The sequence below is a fragment of the Gouania willdenowi genome, unplaced genomic scaffold (genome assembly GCF_900634775.1).
Source record: "Gouania willdenowi unplaced genomic scaffold, fGouWil2.1 scaffold_214_arrow_ctg1, whole genome shotgun sequence".
In the NCBI taxonomy this organism is placed as follows: domain Eukaryota; kingdom Metazoa; phylum Chordata; class Actinopteri; order Blenniiformes; family Gobiesocidae; genus Gouania; species Gouania willdenowi.
The window spans coordinates 18,338-35,578 of record NW_021144968.1 but is presented as its reverse complement, the minus strand read 5'-3'; the positions used below and the strand labels follow the sequence as shown (position 1 = coordinate 35,578).

The 17,241-nt window shown below is 41.5% G+C and overlaps 1 protein-coding gene across 2 annotated transcripts; it reads left to right on the top strand.

Annotated features, from left to right (window-relative positions):
* Window positions 1–1,243: 1,243 nt before the first annotated feature.
* On the top strand, window positions 1,244–13,297 carry LOC114458923 (uncharacterized). Of its 2 annotated transcripts, XM_028441302.1 has the most exons (9): window positions 1,244–1,327; window positions 4,912–5,011; window positions 5,105–5,218; window positions 5,495–5,551; window positions 5,954–6,091; window positions 8,117–8,164; window positions 9,054–9,167; window positions 9,403–9,492; window positions 11,637–13,297. In XM_028441302.1, the coding sequence occupies exons 2-9, from the start codon at window positions 4,916–4,918 to the stop codon at window positions 11,742–11,744; spliced, it is 765 nt and encodes a 254-aa protein (XP_028297103.1). In that variant the 5' UTR covers window positions 1,244–1,327; window positions 4,912–4,915; the 3' UTR covers window positions 11,745–13,297. The 2 variants fall into 2 exon arrangements, with proteins under 2 accessions (XP_028297103.1, XP_028297104.1); XM_028441303.1 differs by lacking the exon at window positions 8,117–8,164.
* Window positions 13,298–17,241: the final 3,944 nt, after the last annotated feature.

The window sequence follows — 17,241 nt, the reverse complement described above, 5'->3', positions numbered from 1 at the left end:
AATGTTTCATCATGTGAAGCTTCATCTTCTGTTTGATTATTTCTTTTACACTTTTTTTTTTTCATCTTCCTCTTTTTCTTCTTTTCTCCTCTTCTTCCACTTTTTCTTTTTCTTCTTTTTATGCTTTTTCCCTCCTTCTCCTCTTCCTCTTTTTCTTCCTCTTTTTGCTCTTTTTTTTTCTTTTTCTTCCTCCTTTTCTTATTTTTCCTCTTGTTCTTGTTATTTTTCTTCCTCAGTAAACATGGATGTGACTGTGTTGTGCAATGATGAACAGATGAGCAGATGTTTGTGACCTGTGGAGAAACATTAGATGTTGGCGTGAAAGCAGCTGAGGAAACACAGATCTACTCTATCATCACCATGGAAACACAACAAAGACAAAATATAAAGTTATGTTTGATGAAATACAGTAAGTTTGGATTAGAGAGGGAGAGGAGAACACAGACTGGTTCTCCTGAAACGCATTAACACAGACGTGTGAATAGAATCTAACATTAGGAAAGTGTTTCAATCTGGGTGCGCTGGCCCTCTGGCATACCGGTCATCGACCCAAAGTGGGCCCATCCGGTCTGCTACCTTGTTTTTGATTTTTGAGGAACGAGTGGAGGCTGACATGGCAAGAGGTGGAAAAAAATAGCAAAAACATGGAAAGAAAGGAGTGAAAAAGACTAAAATGAGTCAAGAGTGACCAAAAAAATGGGTAAATAATGAGGAACCAGGTGGTATGTAATAGCAAAGGATAGCTTTAATGAGCAAAATGTGGCAAACAATAGTGAATAAAAGCAAAAATGTGGAACAAGAAGAGGCTAAATGTAGGAAAAAAAGGAAATTAATGGTATTTATTTGGCAAAAGTTAGCTTACTTGGATGAAAAATGGCCAAAATAAATCAAGAAAGGACAATAATTGGATAAAAGTGTCAAAATGAACTTGCGATAATGGACAAAAATAGGAAAAAAATATATGTTTATTGACAAAAGAAGCTAAAGTCTGAAAAAAGTGTCAGAACCTTTTGAAAAGAGGCAAAAAATTGGATACAAAAATTTGCAAAATGAAAATAGGTAAAAATTGGTTTAAAGGGGGCGTGGCTTCAGGGTTCGGGACTGGAAAGTTTGGGAATCACTGCTTTAATCCAACCAATCAGTGAGGTTTGTGTAGAAGTGAAATAAACAACTAAAGCTGCTGTTTACCTTTAAAAACACACGCTCTGTGCGGAGCGTCACGGCTCTGACGTCATGGTTTTGGCGCCCCCTGCTGACTGTCCCACAGCCTGTTTGACTGCAGAGGAGTTAGAGACTGCACCAGGACCCGGGACACCGCCCCACCCAGGTAGGAGCTGCTGCTGGGGGGGGGTCACCTTTAGTTTATACAGGGGGGGCTTAGGACAGACACAAGGGGGGGGGGGTGTCACCTGTCCTCATGTCCTCATCATGTCTCTGTGAAGGCCCGCAGGATGCTGCAGAGCTGGAGGACACACACACATACACACACACACACACACACATATACACACACACAGACATAGAGAGAGCTTATTGTGTGTGTGTGGGGGGGGGGGTGGGGATTGTATTAATAACGTCGTAAAGTAATAATGAAGTATTGCATTTACTATTGCTGATCAATAAAAACGCAAGAGGACCAAAGATGTGTGTGTGTGTGTGTGTGTGTGTGTGTGTGTGTGTGTGTGTGTGTGTGTGTGTGTGTGTGTGTGTGTGTGTGTGTGTGTGTGTGTGTGTGTGTGTGTGTGTGTGTGTGTGTGTGTGTGTGTGATTCATTGTTCTTCATGTAGTTCATCTTCCATCAAACCTTCAATATTTCTCACTAGAAGTAACATTTAAGTTTAAATATATGTTGGTTTATGACTGAATCAATGAAAACAATAAATGATCTTTAACAACTAATTAATGTTTATTATTTCCATCACTGAGTGATAACATAATGTGTAATATTAATAAATAATATTATGATTACATTATTCACAAAACACTAACTTATATTTAACTGAAATATATTCATGCTTTTCTGGATTTTTAGTAAACTTTATAAAACAAATGTGTTTTTGTATTAAAATAAAAACATCACTTATTCCAGAGAAATATAAACTGAACAGTGTAAAATATTTATAATATCTGTTGATATCATGAAATAAACAGAACAACTGATGAAGATGATGAATTTAGTCTGAAATAGTTTTTCTACATAACAGTTGATAAGTTGGGTCAGACGATGCTATCTGTAGCAGCGCTTCTAGCCCCGCCCACATCCTCTACCACAGAGTGGTCGACTGTCACTACAATCATTTATCACTGACTTTGTTCATTTGTCACTCATGGATTTATTATTGGTTCTGAACCCTGTCTGAGTGTCAGTGTGGATTGGAGACACTGTCTGCTCCACTAGGACCATTGTCCCTGCTAGCTGCTACATGTTAGCATTGAGGTGCTGGCTGCTATATGTTAGCATTGAGATGCTAGCTGCTACATGCTCGCATTGAGGTGCTAGCTGCTACATGTTTGCATTGAGGTGCTAGCTGCTACATGTTTAGCATTGAGATGCTAGCTGCTACATGCTCGCATTGAGGTGCTAGCTGCTACATGTTTGCATTGAGGTGCTAGCTGCTACATGTTAGCATTGAGGTGCTAGCTGCTACATGTTTGCATTGAGGTGCTAGCTGCTACATGTTAGCATTGAGGTGCTAGCTGCTACATGTTAGCATTGAGGTGCTAGCTGTTACATGTTAGCATTGAGGTGTTAGCTGCTACATGTTAGCATTAAGGTGCTAGCTGGTACATGTTAGCATTGAGGTGCTAGCTGTTACATGTTAGCATTTAGGTGCTAGCTGCTACATGTTAGCACTGAGGTGTTAGCTGCTATATGTTAGCATTGAGGTGTTAGCTGCTACATGTTAGCATTGAGGTGCTAGCTGTTACATGTTTAGCATTGATGTGCTAGCTGCTACATGTTTAGCATTGATGTGCTAGCTGCTACATGTTTAGCATTTAGGTGCTAGCTGCTACATGTTTGCATTGAGGTGTTAGCTGCTACATGTTAGCATTGAGATGTTAGCTGTTACATGTTAGCATTGAGGTGCTAGCTGCTACATGTTTAGCATTGAGGTGCTAGCTGCTACATGTTAGCATTGAGGTGTTAGCTGCTATATATTAGCATTGAGGTACTAGCTGCTACATGGGGGCATTTAGGTGCTAGCTGCTAGATGGTTAGCATTGAGGTGCTAGCTGCTACATGTTTAGCATTGAGATGCTAGCTGCTTCATGTTAACATTGAGGTACTAGCTGCTACATATTAGTATTGAGGTGCTAGCTGCAACCCGCTAGCAGTGAAGTGCTAGCTGCTACATGTTAGCATTGAGGTGCTAGCTGCTATATGTTTAACATTGATTGAGGTGTTAGCTGCTACATATTAGCATTGAGGTGCTAGCTGCCACACGTTGGTCTCCCTCCTGGGTCCTCACTGCAGTGTGCGGCCCGGCTTCAGCTCCAAACTGCTGTATCCGAGCTTCCGAACTTCAGCGACCCAGATGCTTTTGGAAACACAATGCTGTCCATGACGTCTTGGACATTACGGCTCACGTTTAAACGCATTCTCGCTAGCACCGGCGTTCCTGCCACGGTGGACTGGGAAAAGGTAACTCCTCTGGATGCTGCTGCTGCTCAGGGCTCTCAGCTGAACCTGGGGAATATCTCCCCACTTGACGAGGATGTCCTCGTGAGAGACTGTGGAAAGTTTGAGGACTCTTCCAACCCACTCATATCGAGTGCGGACGATGAGAACAAGCTGTTCGTCGCCCTGGCTCGGGACGGGCTGTCGGCCTCCTTCGCCGCCTCTCAGGAGGAGATGGAGGGCTCGACGCCCGTCTCCCATCCTCCAAAACTGGACATGATGGACGTTTGTAAACGTGCTGCCACACAGCTGGCCATTCCTAGGCCGTCATTGTGACTGAAACCACCAAGTCCCGCTATGAGCGGAAGAAGCTGCCCGTTTCCAGGGGCGCACCGAGGCAAATCCTTCCTGTCTTCCCTGAGCTGCTCATCGAAGTAGCGCATCCCTGGGGTAGCCACGGACCCCGGTAGCAGATGCCTCCATCACCGACTGCTCAGGATGCTGCCGGTGGAGCCACTTTGTAGTGACGCACCTACTCCCACGTCAGCCTGCCGTGTCTCCATGGAGACCAATGCTGCCATCAAAATCGGACCGTCTCCAGTCAGACCTGTCCTGTAGGACTTAGTTACCCTCTCGATCAGGGCCATGAATGTCCTCTCCCTCCTCACCACCTATCAGGCAGAACTTTGTGAGGATTTCACTGTCCCAGGACCCAGCGATAATGGAGGAGATATTTGATGTGTGTCTCCGTACCCAGGCCTGCTCACTGTACCCATCACTGCCCCTCCTGGTCGGGAGTGGCAGTTCTCCTTTTGTCACTTTGTCCCCTGGAACGTGTGGAGTACGCTCGTTCTGGGGGGTATGGCACTGTCCCACCGACAGGGGGCTCTTCCGCGGTGCAAGAGGTCCCTCTGTTGATGGTCAGCCGCCGAAAGGGGGCTCCACCGCTCCACAGCTGCTCTGAACGCCAGCAATTGTCCAAAAGGTAGTGGGTTGGCATAATTAACTAAAAAAAAAAGGTTTTCAACTAAAACACAGCAAACAAAACATGCAACAGAACTGCAGTAAATCACGGCAAACTAATAAAATTGACAAACAATATAACACGTGCAAATAAAGAACAGAAGACAAATCAAAATGCATTATAATGGCCACACGCCCACAATTGGCTGATTGATGTGATTGGCTGATCATTCATATGAATGGTTGTCTGTTAGTGTGTATATAAAAGGCTCAGCTGCTCTTGTCCTTCATGCTTTGATCTTTGATTGGCTCCTCCCCCTCCTCCTCAGAACAATGGCTCCTGATGACAAAGACCCCAGGACTGCAGTGGGCACGCTCACTGCAGTCCAGCTGCAGTCCCACCTGAAGATGGAGCCCAAGACTCTGGGGGTGAGTGTGTGAGTGTGGCTCAGTGTGTGACCTCTGCACACACAGACTCCCTCTCCCTGTGCACCCCCCCCCCCTCCCCCCTCCCCCCCCCAGGCCATCCAGATCGTGATTGGAGCGCTGATCCTCTGCCTCAGTTCCTCAGTGCTCCAGATCCACGAGGTCCACTTCACTGGGGACGTGGCTCTGTTCCTAATCGTGGTGCTGCAGGTAACAACAACAACAACCACAACAACAACAACACAACAACAACAACACAACAACAACCACAACAACAACAACAACAACAACAACAACAACCACAACAACAACAACAACAACAACAACAACAACAACAACAACAACAACAACAACAACAATAATAACGACAACGATAATAATAATGATAATAATAACAATATTGATAATAATGATAATGATGATAATAGTAACAATAATGATGATGATAATAATAACAGGAGTCAATGATGTGTTTGTGACCTGCAGGTGACGCTGTCGGGCTCCGTGCTGGTCCACAGTGGGAGGAGGCCCACCATGTTCTGGGTGAGTTCGTCTTCATCTCAGTCATGGTTACCATGGTAGCCAGTAGAGCTGAGTCTTGTTTAAAGCGACAGATGCTAACATAGCTGTGTTAGTTTTCAGCACAAATGGCTAATGTTAGCGATGTTTTATTAAACAAACTCATAACTGCATGTGGGAAATTTGTAATAAAAGGTTATTCTTTATTGGGATATAAAACTATTTTTCTTTATTTGACTTCATTTTTATTTTGGACCCCAACTTTGGGTTATTTCACCACCTGTGAATGTAAATCCTTCACGTGAAGTCAGTTTAGCTTGACTCCGTGTCTGACAGAATGTTTTTAACTGAAGTGCGTGGTATGACCCATGTGAGCGTGATCAGCTGACTGTAGTCTGACCGCTTGCTGCACGTGTGCTGCTGCAGGTGAAGTTTGTGCTGGTGCTTCACCTCATCAGTGCAGCGTTCACCACGGCCGCCCTGGGTCTGATGTCCAAACACCTGCCGTACCGTCAGGACTCCTACCACTGTGAACACTGTCGCCGCCTGGAGCTCCACGCTGTGGTACGTGCTTTACAAACCAGCGTAGATCACATGGTGCTGCTCTGACTCTGACCCCCAATTTCCACCGTATCCGAAACTGCTACGTAACTGCTCCGAAACTGCTACGTAACTGCTGAGTCATGCTGGAGCCCTCTGCAGCAGATACGCAAAGCTTCTATTTTTGCTGGATGCTGGAGCTGTGCTGCAGTGATTTAAGAAAAATAAGCCTGTGCAGAACAGGAAGTAGTGCATAGACAGAATACAATATCTGGATTATTTTCAAAGTAAAATACTCAGTGTTCAAGGAAGATCGTAATTCAGTCAATGAATCAGTCAATGGATGTGACTAAGGTTACCCCTGGCAGAGGAAAGCAACCACGTTCCGGGGCCTCCGATGGGACCATTTCAGACTGTAGCCCAAAACTGAGCTCTTATTCGGTATTGGGGAGATCAAACCTGTCCGCTGATACCACATTTTTTACAAAATGAGGAATCAATAGCATTTTCGGCCCGTGCATTGTGCGTTTCGGCTCTAGCGGCCGCAATTTGGATTTTACCCAAAAACCAAGCACACATTTGGACTCGAGGGAACCAGACCTTTCAGTTGATACCACGTTTTACTCGATCCAAGTACTTTAAAAATCATTTATTAATGAGTTTATTTATTTTTCTGTGTGTCACATATAAATATTGCACTTATCCATGTTTAATCTTATGTACAATATACAGTATAATGCGCAATAATACGTGAATTCGCGGGATCTTCTGAGTTCTTGCTGCAACAGATACGCAGCAAAATCGGAGGCGGTGGGGATTGCTGGAGTTACGTAGTGGAGGCGTTACGGATCCAGTGGAAATCCAGGGTTAGCCATTAGCACTGAAGCTACTGAGCAGCTAGTAAGCAGCTAGTGAGCAGCTAGTGAGCAGCGGCTACTGAGCAGCTACTGAGCAGCGAGTGAGCAGCGGCTACTGAGCAGCGGCTACTGAGCAGCTACTGAGCAGCTAGTGAGCAGTGGCTACTGAGCAGCAGCTAGTGAGCAGCTACTGAGCAGCTAGTGAGCAGCGGCTACTGAGCAGTGGCTACTGAGCAGCAGCTACTGAGCAGCTCGTGAGCAGCTACTGAGCAGCTAGTGAGCAGCGGCTACTGAGCAGCAGCTACTGAGCAGCTACTGAGCAGCTAGTGAGCAGCTACTGAGCAGCTACTGAGCAGCTAGTGAGCAGCGGCTACTGAGCAGCAGCTAGTGAGCAGCTAGTGAGCAGCTAGTGAGCAGCTAGTGAGCAGCTAGTGAGCAGCTAGTGAGCAGCTAGGCTCTGAGTGGTTTGGTGCTCGACTGAAACAATGTGTGCAGGACAAACTCAGACACCTTTGGTGCAGAAGTGTAAAGAGTACTGATATATTCTACTCAAGTAGAAGTACTGTTATTTGATTGAAATTGTCCTCAAATACAAGTACAAGTAAGTCATACATGAAATACTGAAGTACAAGTAAAAAGTATCTTAATTAAATAGTACTCAAAATAAAAGTTAATCTTGGTACGGTTCCCGTGCACACAGTAAATATCTCATATATAAAAAGAAAAAGACCAAATCTCCCACAATTGGAACTTAATTTATTTTACACAAAGACATCTGTATAAAATAAAAGGTTTGTCAAAATGTACAATTACTTTTTAAATAAAATAACACCAATTATTTCAATTAAAAAAACAAAAAAAAACCTTCTCAGGCTCTAAGTATAGATACATTTATGTACTCTAAAGCATGCCAAATGTGGGTAACAACATAATATAATATAATATAATATAATATAATATAATATGTAAGCAACTCAATTACAGTAACGTGAGTACTTGTAATCTGTTACTTTGCAACTAACGTGGTAAAGATGTGTTTAAGTTGTGTTTAAAGTCCTGATGACCAAAGAGTTCTTCATCACTGATGTTTAAAGTTAGGATCAGTTTTTAGTTAAGTTTTAAGACTAGTTTTTAGTTAAATTTTAAGATTAGTTTTAAGACCATCTATTTCTTTCTTCACTGTCCACTGCAGCAACATTGTTTCAGGAAATGCACCGGACTGATCGAGCAAAAGTGTAAAGTAAGTGAATGTTCGTACGTTTCACTCTGAGTACAGTGCATGTAGAGCAAGGGTTCTCAACCTTGGCCTATTTTTGCTTATTTTTACCCTTTTCTGCAACTACACATAACTCACCATATTTTAACCTATTTTCAACACTTTTTCTTGCTATATTTTTGCTACTTTTACTGTATTTTTGCCTCATTTCTCCCATTTCTGACACTTCTACATCACATTTCAATGACTTTTCTGCACATTTTTTCCACTTTCCAGACATGTTCATCACTTATAAACCATTTCTACCACTTTTACACCTAATGTCACATATGTTGACCCATTATTATCACTTTTAACCTCTTTTCACCATATTTCATGCTTATTTTTTACCAATTTAACCACATTCACCATTTGTCATGCCCATTATTTACCAGTTTAAACTAATTATCCCAATATAATGGTTCAACTTTGAACACTTTTTCTGTCTGTTTTTATCCACTCTAATTTGCAACTTTTAACCAATTTCTGTGTTTTTTAAAAATCTCATTTCATCTCCTTTTCCACCATTTTTGGTCACTTTGAATCATTTTATTAGTGATTAAAACCAGGATTTCCATCTTTAAGATGACTATAATAATAATAATAAACATTACTGGATAACAGTGGATATTATTCAGATGAATAAATAAATGTGGTTATCACAGATTCATAGAACAATGGACCATCATAATCATTCTTCAATGTTCATGTCTGTGTTCAACCACCTTCAGCTACAGTGGGGGTCCCCGCTCTCTGAGACCTTTATTTTGGGGGTTGTGAGCTGAACAGGTTGAGAACCTCTGTCGTTAAAGGACAGACATGGATGAGTTTAATTGTTCACTGTGACAGAGCTTTCTCTCCTGTCTGTGAGCAGCTGCTCATTGATGGTATCCTGGGAACTCTGGTCATCTTCCTGGTACTGGAGCTTCTGATCTGCATCACTGCCATGCTCTTTGGGCTCAGTGTGCTCGCTGCTGGTGGAAATCAGGTCAGCGTACACACACACACACACACACACACACACACACACCGCAGATTGATACGACAAAACAGGAAAAACATAAATTTATTTGAACTGGTTAAAAGTTTCAGGTTCATCTTTAATTTAATTCTCATTAATTTAGTAGAAGCTAACAACTATGTGTGTGTGTGTGTGTGTGTGTGTGTGTGTGTGTGTGTGTGTGTGTGTGTGTGTGTGTGTGTGTGTGTGTGTGTGTGTGTAGGCTCCTAGTCAGAGGCCAGTCTACCCTCAGAGTCGCCCCCCTCCTGTCCCTGCTGTACAGACGGTCCCGTCTGTAGCTGGACCCTCTCAGGTAACGGTATTTACTCAGGCTATGCTACATGCTAACTTTAGCTCAGGGTTAAACAGGCTGTGCTAAATGCTAACTCAGGCTCTGCTGCATGCTAACTCTTGCTCAGGGTTAAACAGGCTGTGCTACATGTTAACTCAGGCTGTGCAACATGCTAACTCAGGCTGTGCTAAATGCTAACTCTAGCTATGACACATGATGAACTCTGGCTATGACATATGCTAACTCTAGCTCAGGGTTAAACAGGCTGTGCTACATACTAACTTTAGCTCAGGGTTACACAGGCTGTGCTACATGCTAACTCAGGCTATGCTACATGCTAACTCTAGCTCAGGGTTAAGCAGGCTGTGCTACATGCTAACTCAGGCTATGCTATATGCTAACTTTAGCTCAAGGTTAAACAGGCTGAGGTGCATGCTAACTTAGGCTATGCTGCATGCTAACTCAGGCTAGGCTACATGCTAACTCAGACTGTGCTACATACTAACTTTAACTCAGGGTTAAACAAGCTGTGCTACATGCTAACTCTAACTATGATACATGCTAACTCTAGTTCAAGGTTAAACAGGCTGTGCTACATGTTATTTTAGGCTATGCTACAGGCTAACTTAGGTTAGGCTACATGTTAACTCAGGCCATGCTACATGATTACTCAGGCTATGCTACATGCTAACTCTAACTCAGGGTTAAACAGGCTGTGCTACATGCTAACTCAGGCTATGCTATATGCTAACTTTAGCTCAAGGTTAAACAGACTGAGGTGCATGCTAACTTAGGCTATGCTAACTCAGGCTAGGCTACATGCTAACTCAGACTGTGCTACATACTAACTCTAGCTATGATACATGCTAACTCAGGCTATGCTACATGCTAACTTAGGCTATACATGCTAACTCCAGCTCAGAGTTAAACAGGCTATGCTACATGCTAACTCTAGCTTAGAGTTAAACAGGCTGTGTTACATGTTAACTCATGCTATGCTACATGCTAACTTATGTGATGCTACATGTTTACTCAGGCTATGCTACCTGCTAACGTAGGATATGCTACATGCTAACTCCAGTTCAACAGGCTGTGCTACATGCTAACTCTACCTCAGGGTTCATTAGGCTATGCTGTTCATACTAACTCAGGCTTTGCTACATGCTAACTCTAGCTGAGGGTTAAACAGGCTGTGCTACATGCTAACTCAGGCCATGCTACATGCTAACCCTGGCTGTACTATATGCTAAGTCAAACTATGCTACATGCTAACTCTAGCTCAGGGTTAAACAGGCTGTGTTACATGCTAACTCCAGCTCAGAGTTAAGGGTGCAATGCACAACTCTCAGATCCCTCTCTCCCCCTCCCTCCCTGCTGCTCTCTTGCCCTGCCTCCAAACTTTCCAAAGTCCCTCCCTCAGAGGAGCTAGCAAGCTAACGTTAGTCCGACAGCAACATCACAGTAATATAACATGCTCTGTTAAAAGCATGTTACTGCAGCACTTCTCTCTCTCTATGTGCACACACTTCAGCAGCAGCATCAACACAGTGTCACTTACAGCAGCCCACACAGAGGCTGCTGCACACACATGAACACATGCACTCACATAGTTCTAGTGTAACAATTACAAATCAAACATAATGTAAATCAAGCAACAGTAATTACCTTTCAAGCAGAAAAGTCACCAATTCCATCTTCTACTCCTCCAGACCATACACTGTAAAAAAGGCAGCACTCTAGCTCCGGGAAAGGGGCGGGGCCTGTGAGCAACAGTTGTCAGACAGTCCATCAAACACAATCCTGGCTCTGATTGGTTCTTTTTGCTCAGTCACGGTGCATTCTGGCAATCTGCCAAAGGCTGCAGGAGCAGCAAGGGGCGGGGCTTATTGAGCCTGTTTTTTTTCACACAAACTACTAGTTTAATGTAAATCTGTCCTTATATAGTGACAGCTTTAGCAAATATGACAAAAAGTCACTTTTATAAGAGTTGCAGACTGCACCTTTAAACAGGCTATGCTACATGCTAATTCAGAATGTGCTACATGCTAACTCAGCCTATGCTACTTTGTAACTCCAGCTATGCTACATGCTAACTCCGGCAATGCTACATGCTAACTTCAGCTCACTAAGCTAATTGGTCTAACTGGTCCGTGTCATGTGACCAGGTGGCTGTACATGTGACGGAGCCTGACTCTGAGCCAGTGGAGGACATCGCTACTCCACCCACTGAGCCTCAGGTGGAGCCCATTGAAACAGTCACCTGTGAACCCTGAGGGCCACGGACCAGAGGGTTCACACACACAGACACAGACACTCTAATGTTCAGCCCTTTTAAAGCAACATTACTGAGCATTAATAAGGGTTCAGATTTCATTTCATTTATTGTTTATTTAACAGGGACATTGTGCAAGAGTAGCAAATAGCTAACTTACATCTGCAGTCTCTGGGCAGGTAAACCAGAAAATACATGAACATCACAAAGATTTAGATTAATTCAAGGTATTTACATTTTATGATGCATAATTAAAAGTGTTGAAGTGAAGTGAATGTCTGATAATAGGTTCCATTGTACTCTGAACCCAGATACATCCGACAGAACTAATTAAAAAAGTGGAACAAAATGTCCCTTGAGCTCAGGACCATGACTCAGCAGGATCCAAACAGCCTGAGACGATCAAACTGATGTCTCAGTAAAATGGCGACGCACACTGTGAGATGTACTACGTGACTTCTAATTTACATTCGTGTTACTAAAACTGTGTCGATGTGTTTCCGTTCCCTCTGTTCATTAGAACGCTGCTCTGTGTCAGTAGTGATGAACTACATGTTTGTTTGGTGGTAAAACAACGTTAACAACGTATTGACTCCCACTGTAACATAACAGGTTTGACCATGCTGAAGAGCTGTTGTGTTCCCATCTAATGAGGACTAAAGGAGAAGTAGTCATTTGAAAAAAGACACGTACGCGGTAATGGGCCTCACTCATATATTGGTATGTGCCAATGATTTGGTACCACCAACCGTCATAATATTTGACTTTTTTTTGGGGCCCCAAATCAAAAATTGGGCTCCGAGCGTTGATGCGTACACATCCATAGGTTATAGCTACCAAATTTCAGCCTGATCCATAACAGAGGAGTAGTGATTTTAACTAGTGTACACAACAAGAAGAACAACAAAGTGAGGGCGTCTAGAGTCTGGTAGCCACTAGTCACTGTTGGATCGGACGAGAAAATGCGGCTCGATCTGCAGAATTCACCAAGCGTTGGATTGTTCACCCACTAATAGGGAACGTGAGCTGGGTTTAGACCGTCGTGAGACAGGTTAAATTTTATCCTATTGATGATGTGTTGTTGCAATAGTAAAGCACTGTAACGGTGTCACAGTGATCAAACTGTGACACCGTTATTTATTTACTCATGTGACTGTTTACTTTAAGATCATTTAGATTTAGACTTTTAGATGTGTCTCTGCTCCTAAACACCTGGGCTTTGTCTGAAAAGTCCCTCCTATCCCCTTTCCTATCTACTTTTCCATAACCCCGTGGATGAAGTCACAGGATTAAGGAAAGGTGTTAGGAGAGGAGTTAGGAAAAGGTGATCACGTTTGTTTTGACGATCAGACGCACTTCCACTAGGTGACGTAATAACCCGACGGCCGCGTCTCCTTTCCTCAGCTTAAAGGAAATTTGAATGCTCTTTCATCATGGCCACCACTTAAACACTACCGGGGGTTAAAGACAGTGGATAGGAAAGGAGATAGGAGCAGTGACGTGCCATGAGCACTAGGGTAGGATAGGGTTTCTGCTGGCAAGTGTTAATCTAACAAAATCAACATCATAAACACCATTAAAGAAACATAAACAATTATTTAATATAGCCTCCATACTCTCCCAACAACATATATCTCATGACAAGGCAGCACATCTGTTGTTTGTGTTGGAAACACAGAAACATGGAGAAAATAACAACAACAACAACTCAGAACAGCATCAGTGAGGAGCATCCACAAAGTCAATCCTTCCTTTTGTTTCATTCACTGTAGAAAGTACCAACAATGTTCTGACCTTACCTTTACTGAAGGTCTGGTATCTCAGGTGTTGGTCTTCATCTTTTAAAAGCTGTCGTTTTTCCTCAAAACAAAGTTTCTTTATCATCTCTAGCGCTGTCATCCTGACTGTAGTGTTATCCCGCCCACTAGCTAGAGAATGTAGCAGCAGCGGTCACATGGGATCAATTCACTAATGTACTGTGAACTTACGTATAGCATTTAGCATAGCACGGTTACGTCCAAAGGCAGCGTAGAGAGCTGCCTTTGCACGTAAATGGTTATAATCTTGGGGAACTGATTGCGCATGCGCAAACACATAAAAACACGCTATGGGAACAGAGGCAGAGCAGCAACGTGCCCTTAGGAGAGGGTGTGGCCACCTCCTGGCTCCTCCTCCTGCCTTACAGCGGAGTGAGAATGTGCAGCGTCTCTGCCGTACTAGGAAATAGAGATGTTTAGTCATTTGGGCTATGAAAAGCACAAAATGCTGACACATTCAAATTTATAGGTACTGTAGGCTATTGGAAATGGAAAAATAAATCATTTATAATTATGTTATAATTAAAACAAATAATCATAATATCAATTCACCCTTGGGTAGGCACTGCCTACCTTGCCTACCCTGACTGCACGTCACTGGATAAGAGGGACTATTCGGACACAAACCTGAATGAAATGAATGGCTCGTTATCTGCTTCAGCAGAACTTGATGTCAACACATTGGTTTCAATCATTTGTGTTGGAGCAGGGACACATCTAAAAGTCTCAGGAATTCGGCCCTCGAGGACTGTAGTTGCCCACCTCTGCTTTAAAGTGTAGGACATTTCTCTCTCTCTTAGCCTCAATGAGCTTCTATAAATAATAACAATATATATTTCCTCAGCAGGAGTTTTTGTTCCTCTAAAAATATAAAAACAAACCTTGTCTCTTTATGGATAGTCATGTTTTTAGGTAGAAATCACTCAGGGTTCTGAGTGCAATGGAACACAGCATTACTGACGTGTTGAAATAAAGTCTCCAGTAGTGGGCAGTGCTCTGGACATTAGAGTGTGTGTGTGTGTGTGTATGTGTGTGTGTGTGTGTGTGTGTGTGTGTGTGTGTGTGTGTGTGTGTGTGTGTGTGTGTGTGTGTAGTCACTCATCAGATGTGTGTTAGACATTAATGTTCACACACAGAATGTAGAATGAAGGCATGTTGTTGTATTGAAAGCTTTGTGCTGCTTCTATCTACTACATTTCACTATGAAAGCTGTATTTGTTTGTATATGAATATACATGTTTAGGGGATCTGAATGAATTCACTTTGTTTCCAATTGTTTGTTATTCAACAACACAGACCTAAGTTCTGTAAACATGATGCTTCTCTTCTCAGTGTGTGCGCCACTGATTATATATCATAAATATGTATTCATTCTAACACTCTACTTTACACTCCCACGCACAATTGTGATGTTTATCACGTTTAACAGGTGGGACACATGTGACAGTCTGAATAAAACCTGATGGAGCGTCAGACATTAGTGCAATAATAACTGTTTTATTAACATGAATAAATAATAAATCAATATTAAACATATCAACAGACTGTGTGTGTTTTTTTTAAAGTACACAGGAAGTGGAACAGCTTCCTGCAGAGCTGAGCTGCTGTTTTTGTTATTTGTGTGATCAGTAAATAAATATTAAATAATCAATCATTTGAACAGGAATGGAGTAGAACCAGCTCTACTGAGCGTAAAACGTGGCAATCCCATTGGTCAACAGCTTGTTTGGAGCCTAAACCAATCAGGAACTTCTGTGACCATTTATGGTAGAATGTGGGCGTGTTGGGGGCGGGACAGGAAGTGAATTCACCTGTACAAACTTTATGGTGGCTCTGGTTTATAGAAGGAAGTGTTTCTCAAATGGAGGTACGTGTACCCCTAGGGGTATGCAATGGCCCTACAGGGGGTACTTGAGAGAGAGAGAGTAAAATTAATAAATTAAGTGTCAGTCTTGGTCCAACCACAGGCGTGAGATGACTGGAAATTATAAAAACTATAGAAAAAAATTAATTTAGGAGCCACTAAATCAGGGTTTTTCAACCTTGGGGTCAGGAACCCATGTGGGGTCGCCTGGAGTTTAAATTCGGTCGTCTGAATTTTCTGAAAAATTAATATAAATTTTTGAATTTAAAAAAGAAAATGTTTTAATTAAAACAACACAATCTAAACAACTGTATGTCTACACTTTCACTTAATGAAATATAAATCTAGCTCAACTAAAATAGGGTCACGACCCAAAGGTTGTGAACCTACTGTTTCATTCACTTATTTACCTAATGAGATTATTTAAAATGTTTTTTTTTATCACTCATTCATTCATAATTATGATCTATAGTTGTTTTGTTTTCAATCCGGCCCTCGGAATTATTTCTGCACAGACTTTTATCACAAAAAATGAAGGAAAACTCTTAAAATTCATTAAAATGTCTTAGTTTGTGTTCATTAGTAAATACTTGCACATTGATTATTTAAGTATATGATTTTAAAACTAAAAAGTTTATTCATGTTTCCGGTCCAGCTTATTTGTAAATGAATAAAACAAGTTTAACAGCCTTGAAATCAAACATTAGGGGAAAAAAAAAAACAATTCACTTTAAATATTTGGGTGTCAAAACTGAGGCATGCGTCCCCAATCCGGCCAACCAAATAATTCTGGGGATGATTTATCTTGAACTGAAAATTGCAGTGAAAATAGGAACTATAGCTAGTTGTTACTTAGAATCATTTACACATCAAGGTGCTCAAGTTATGGCATAACATTATGAAAAAAATTCACATTTTTTTCTAAACAAATGCTTGTATTTCTCTGGTTTTGCCCACTGGAAATTGAAGGGGTCCAAATGTGGCCCTTGAACTAAAACGAGTCTGACACCCCTACTCTACAGACCGTAGCTTTATAAATCAGATCTCTGTAAAGTTTGATCAGAATCTGCTAAAGATGTTAGAACAAAGAGTGGATGTTTCCTCTATTCTTTCTTTATTCTGCCATAATGAGAACATTAATATATATATATATATATATATATCCAGCAGTTCCTGCATCACACTGGAGTGGAGCAGAAGATCTAGTGCAATGGTTCCCAACCTTTTTATTGTCGTGACCTCATGTTTATTTCATATATTTCTGGTGACACCAGAGACTTTTTTTTCTTTAGAATTAGTTTTTGATTATGTTCGTTAAACTGTTACAAATATAGAGTAGCCAGGATTAAATCTTTATACTTATTTTAACTAGATTTATCTTTGAGAAAGTGAAAGTATAGATTACAGTTGTTTTAAATTGTGTGTGTGTGTGTGTGTGTGTGTGTGTGTGTGTGTGTGTGTGTGTGTGTGTGTGTGTGTGTGTGTGTGTGTGTGTGTGTGTGTGTGTGTGTGTGTGTGTGTGTTTTTAATTGAGAAATAAATTTGCATTAGGAACTGAGTTTTTACAAGGTCAGTTTAAAGAAGATTTAACTTAAAGCTCCCATATAAACCATCTTTGAAAAAGCTACTGAACCTCTCAGTTTTCTATAGAAAAGCATTTTTCCTATGGGCACTGTAATAATAATAATAATAATAATAATAATAATAATAATAATAATAATAATAATAATAATAATTTTAAAATATATATCTAATTGTAATTAGTAATTTATTTTTAATGTATTTATTTAATGTTATTATTGTTAGACCTAATAAAT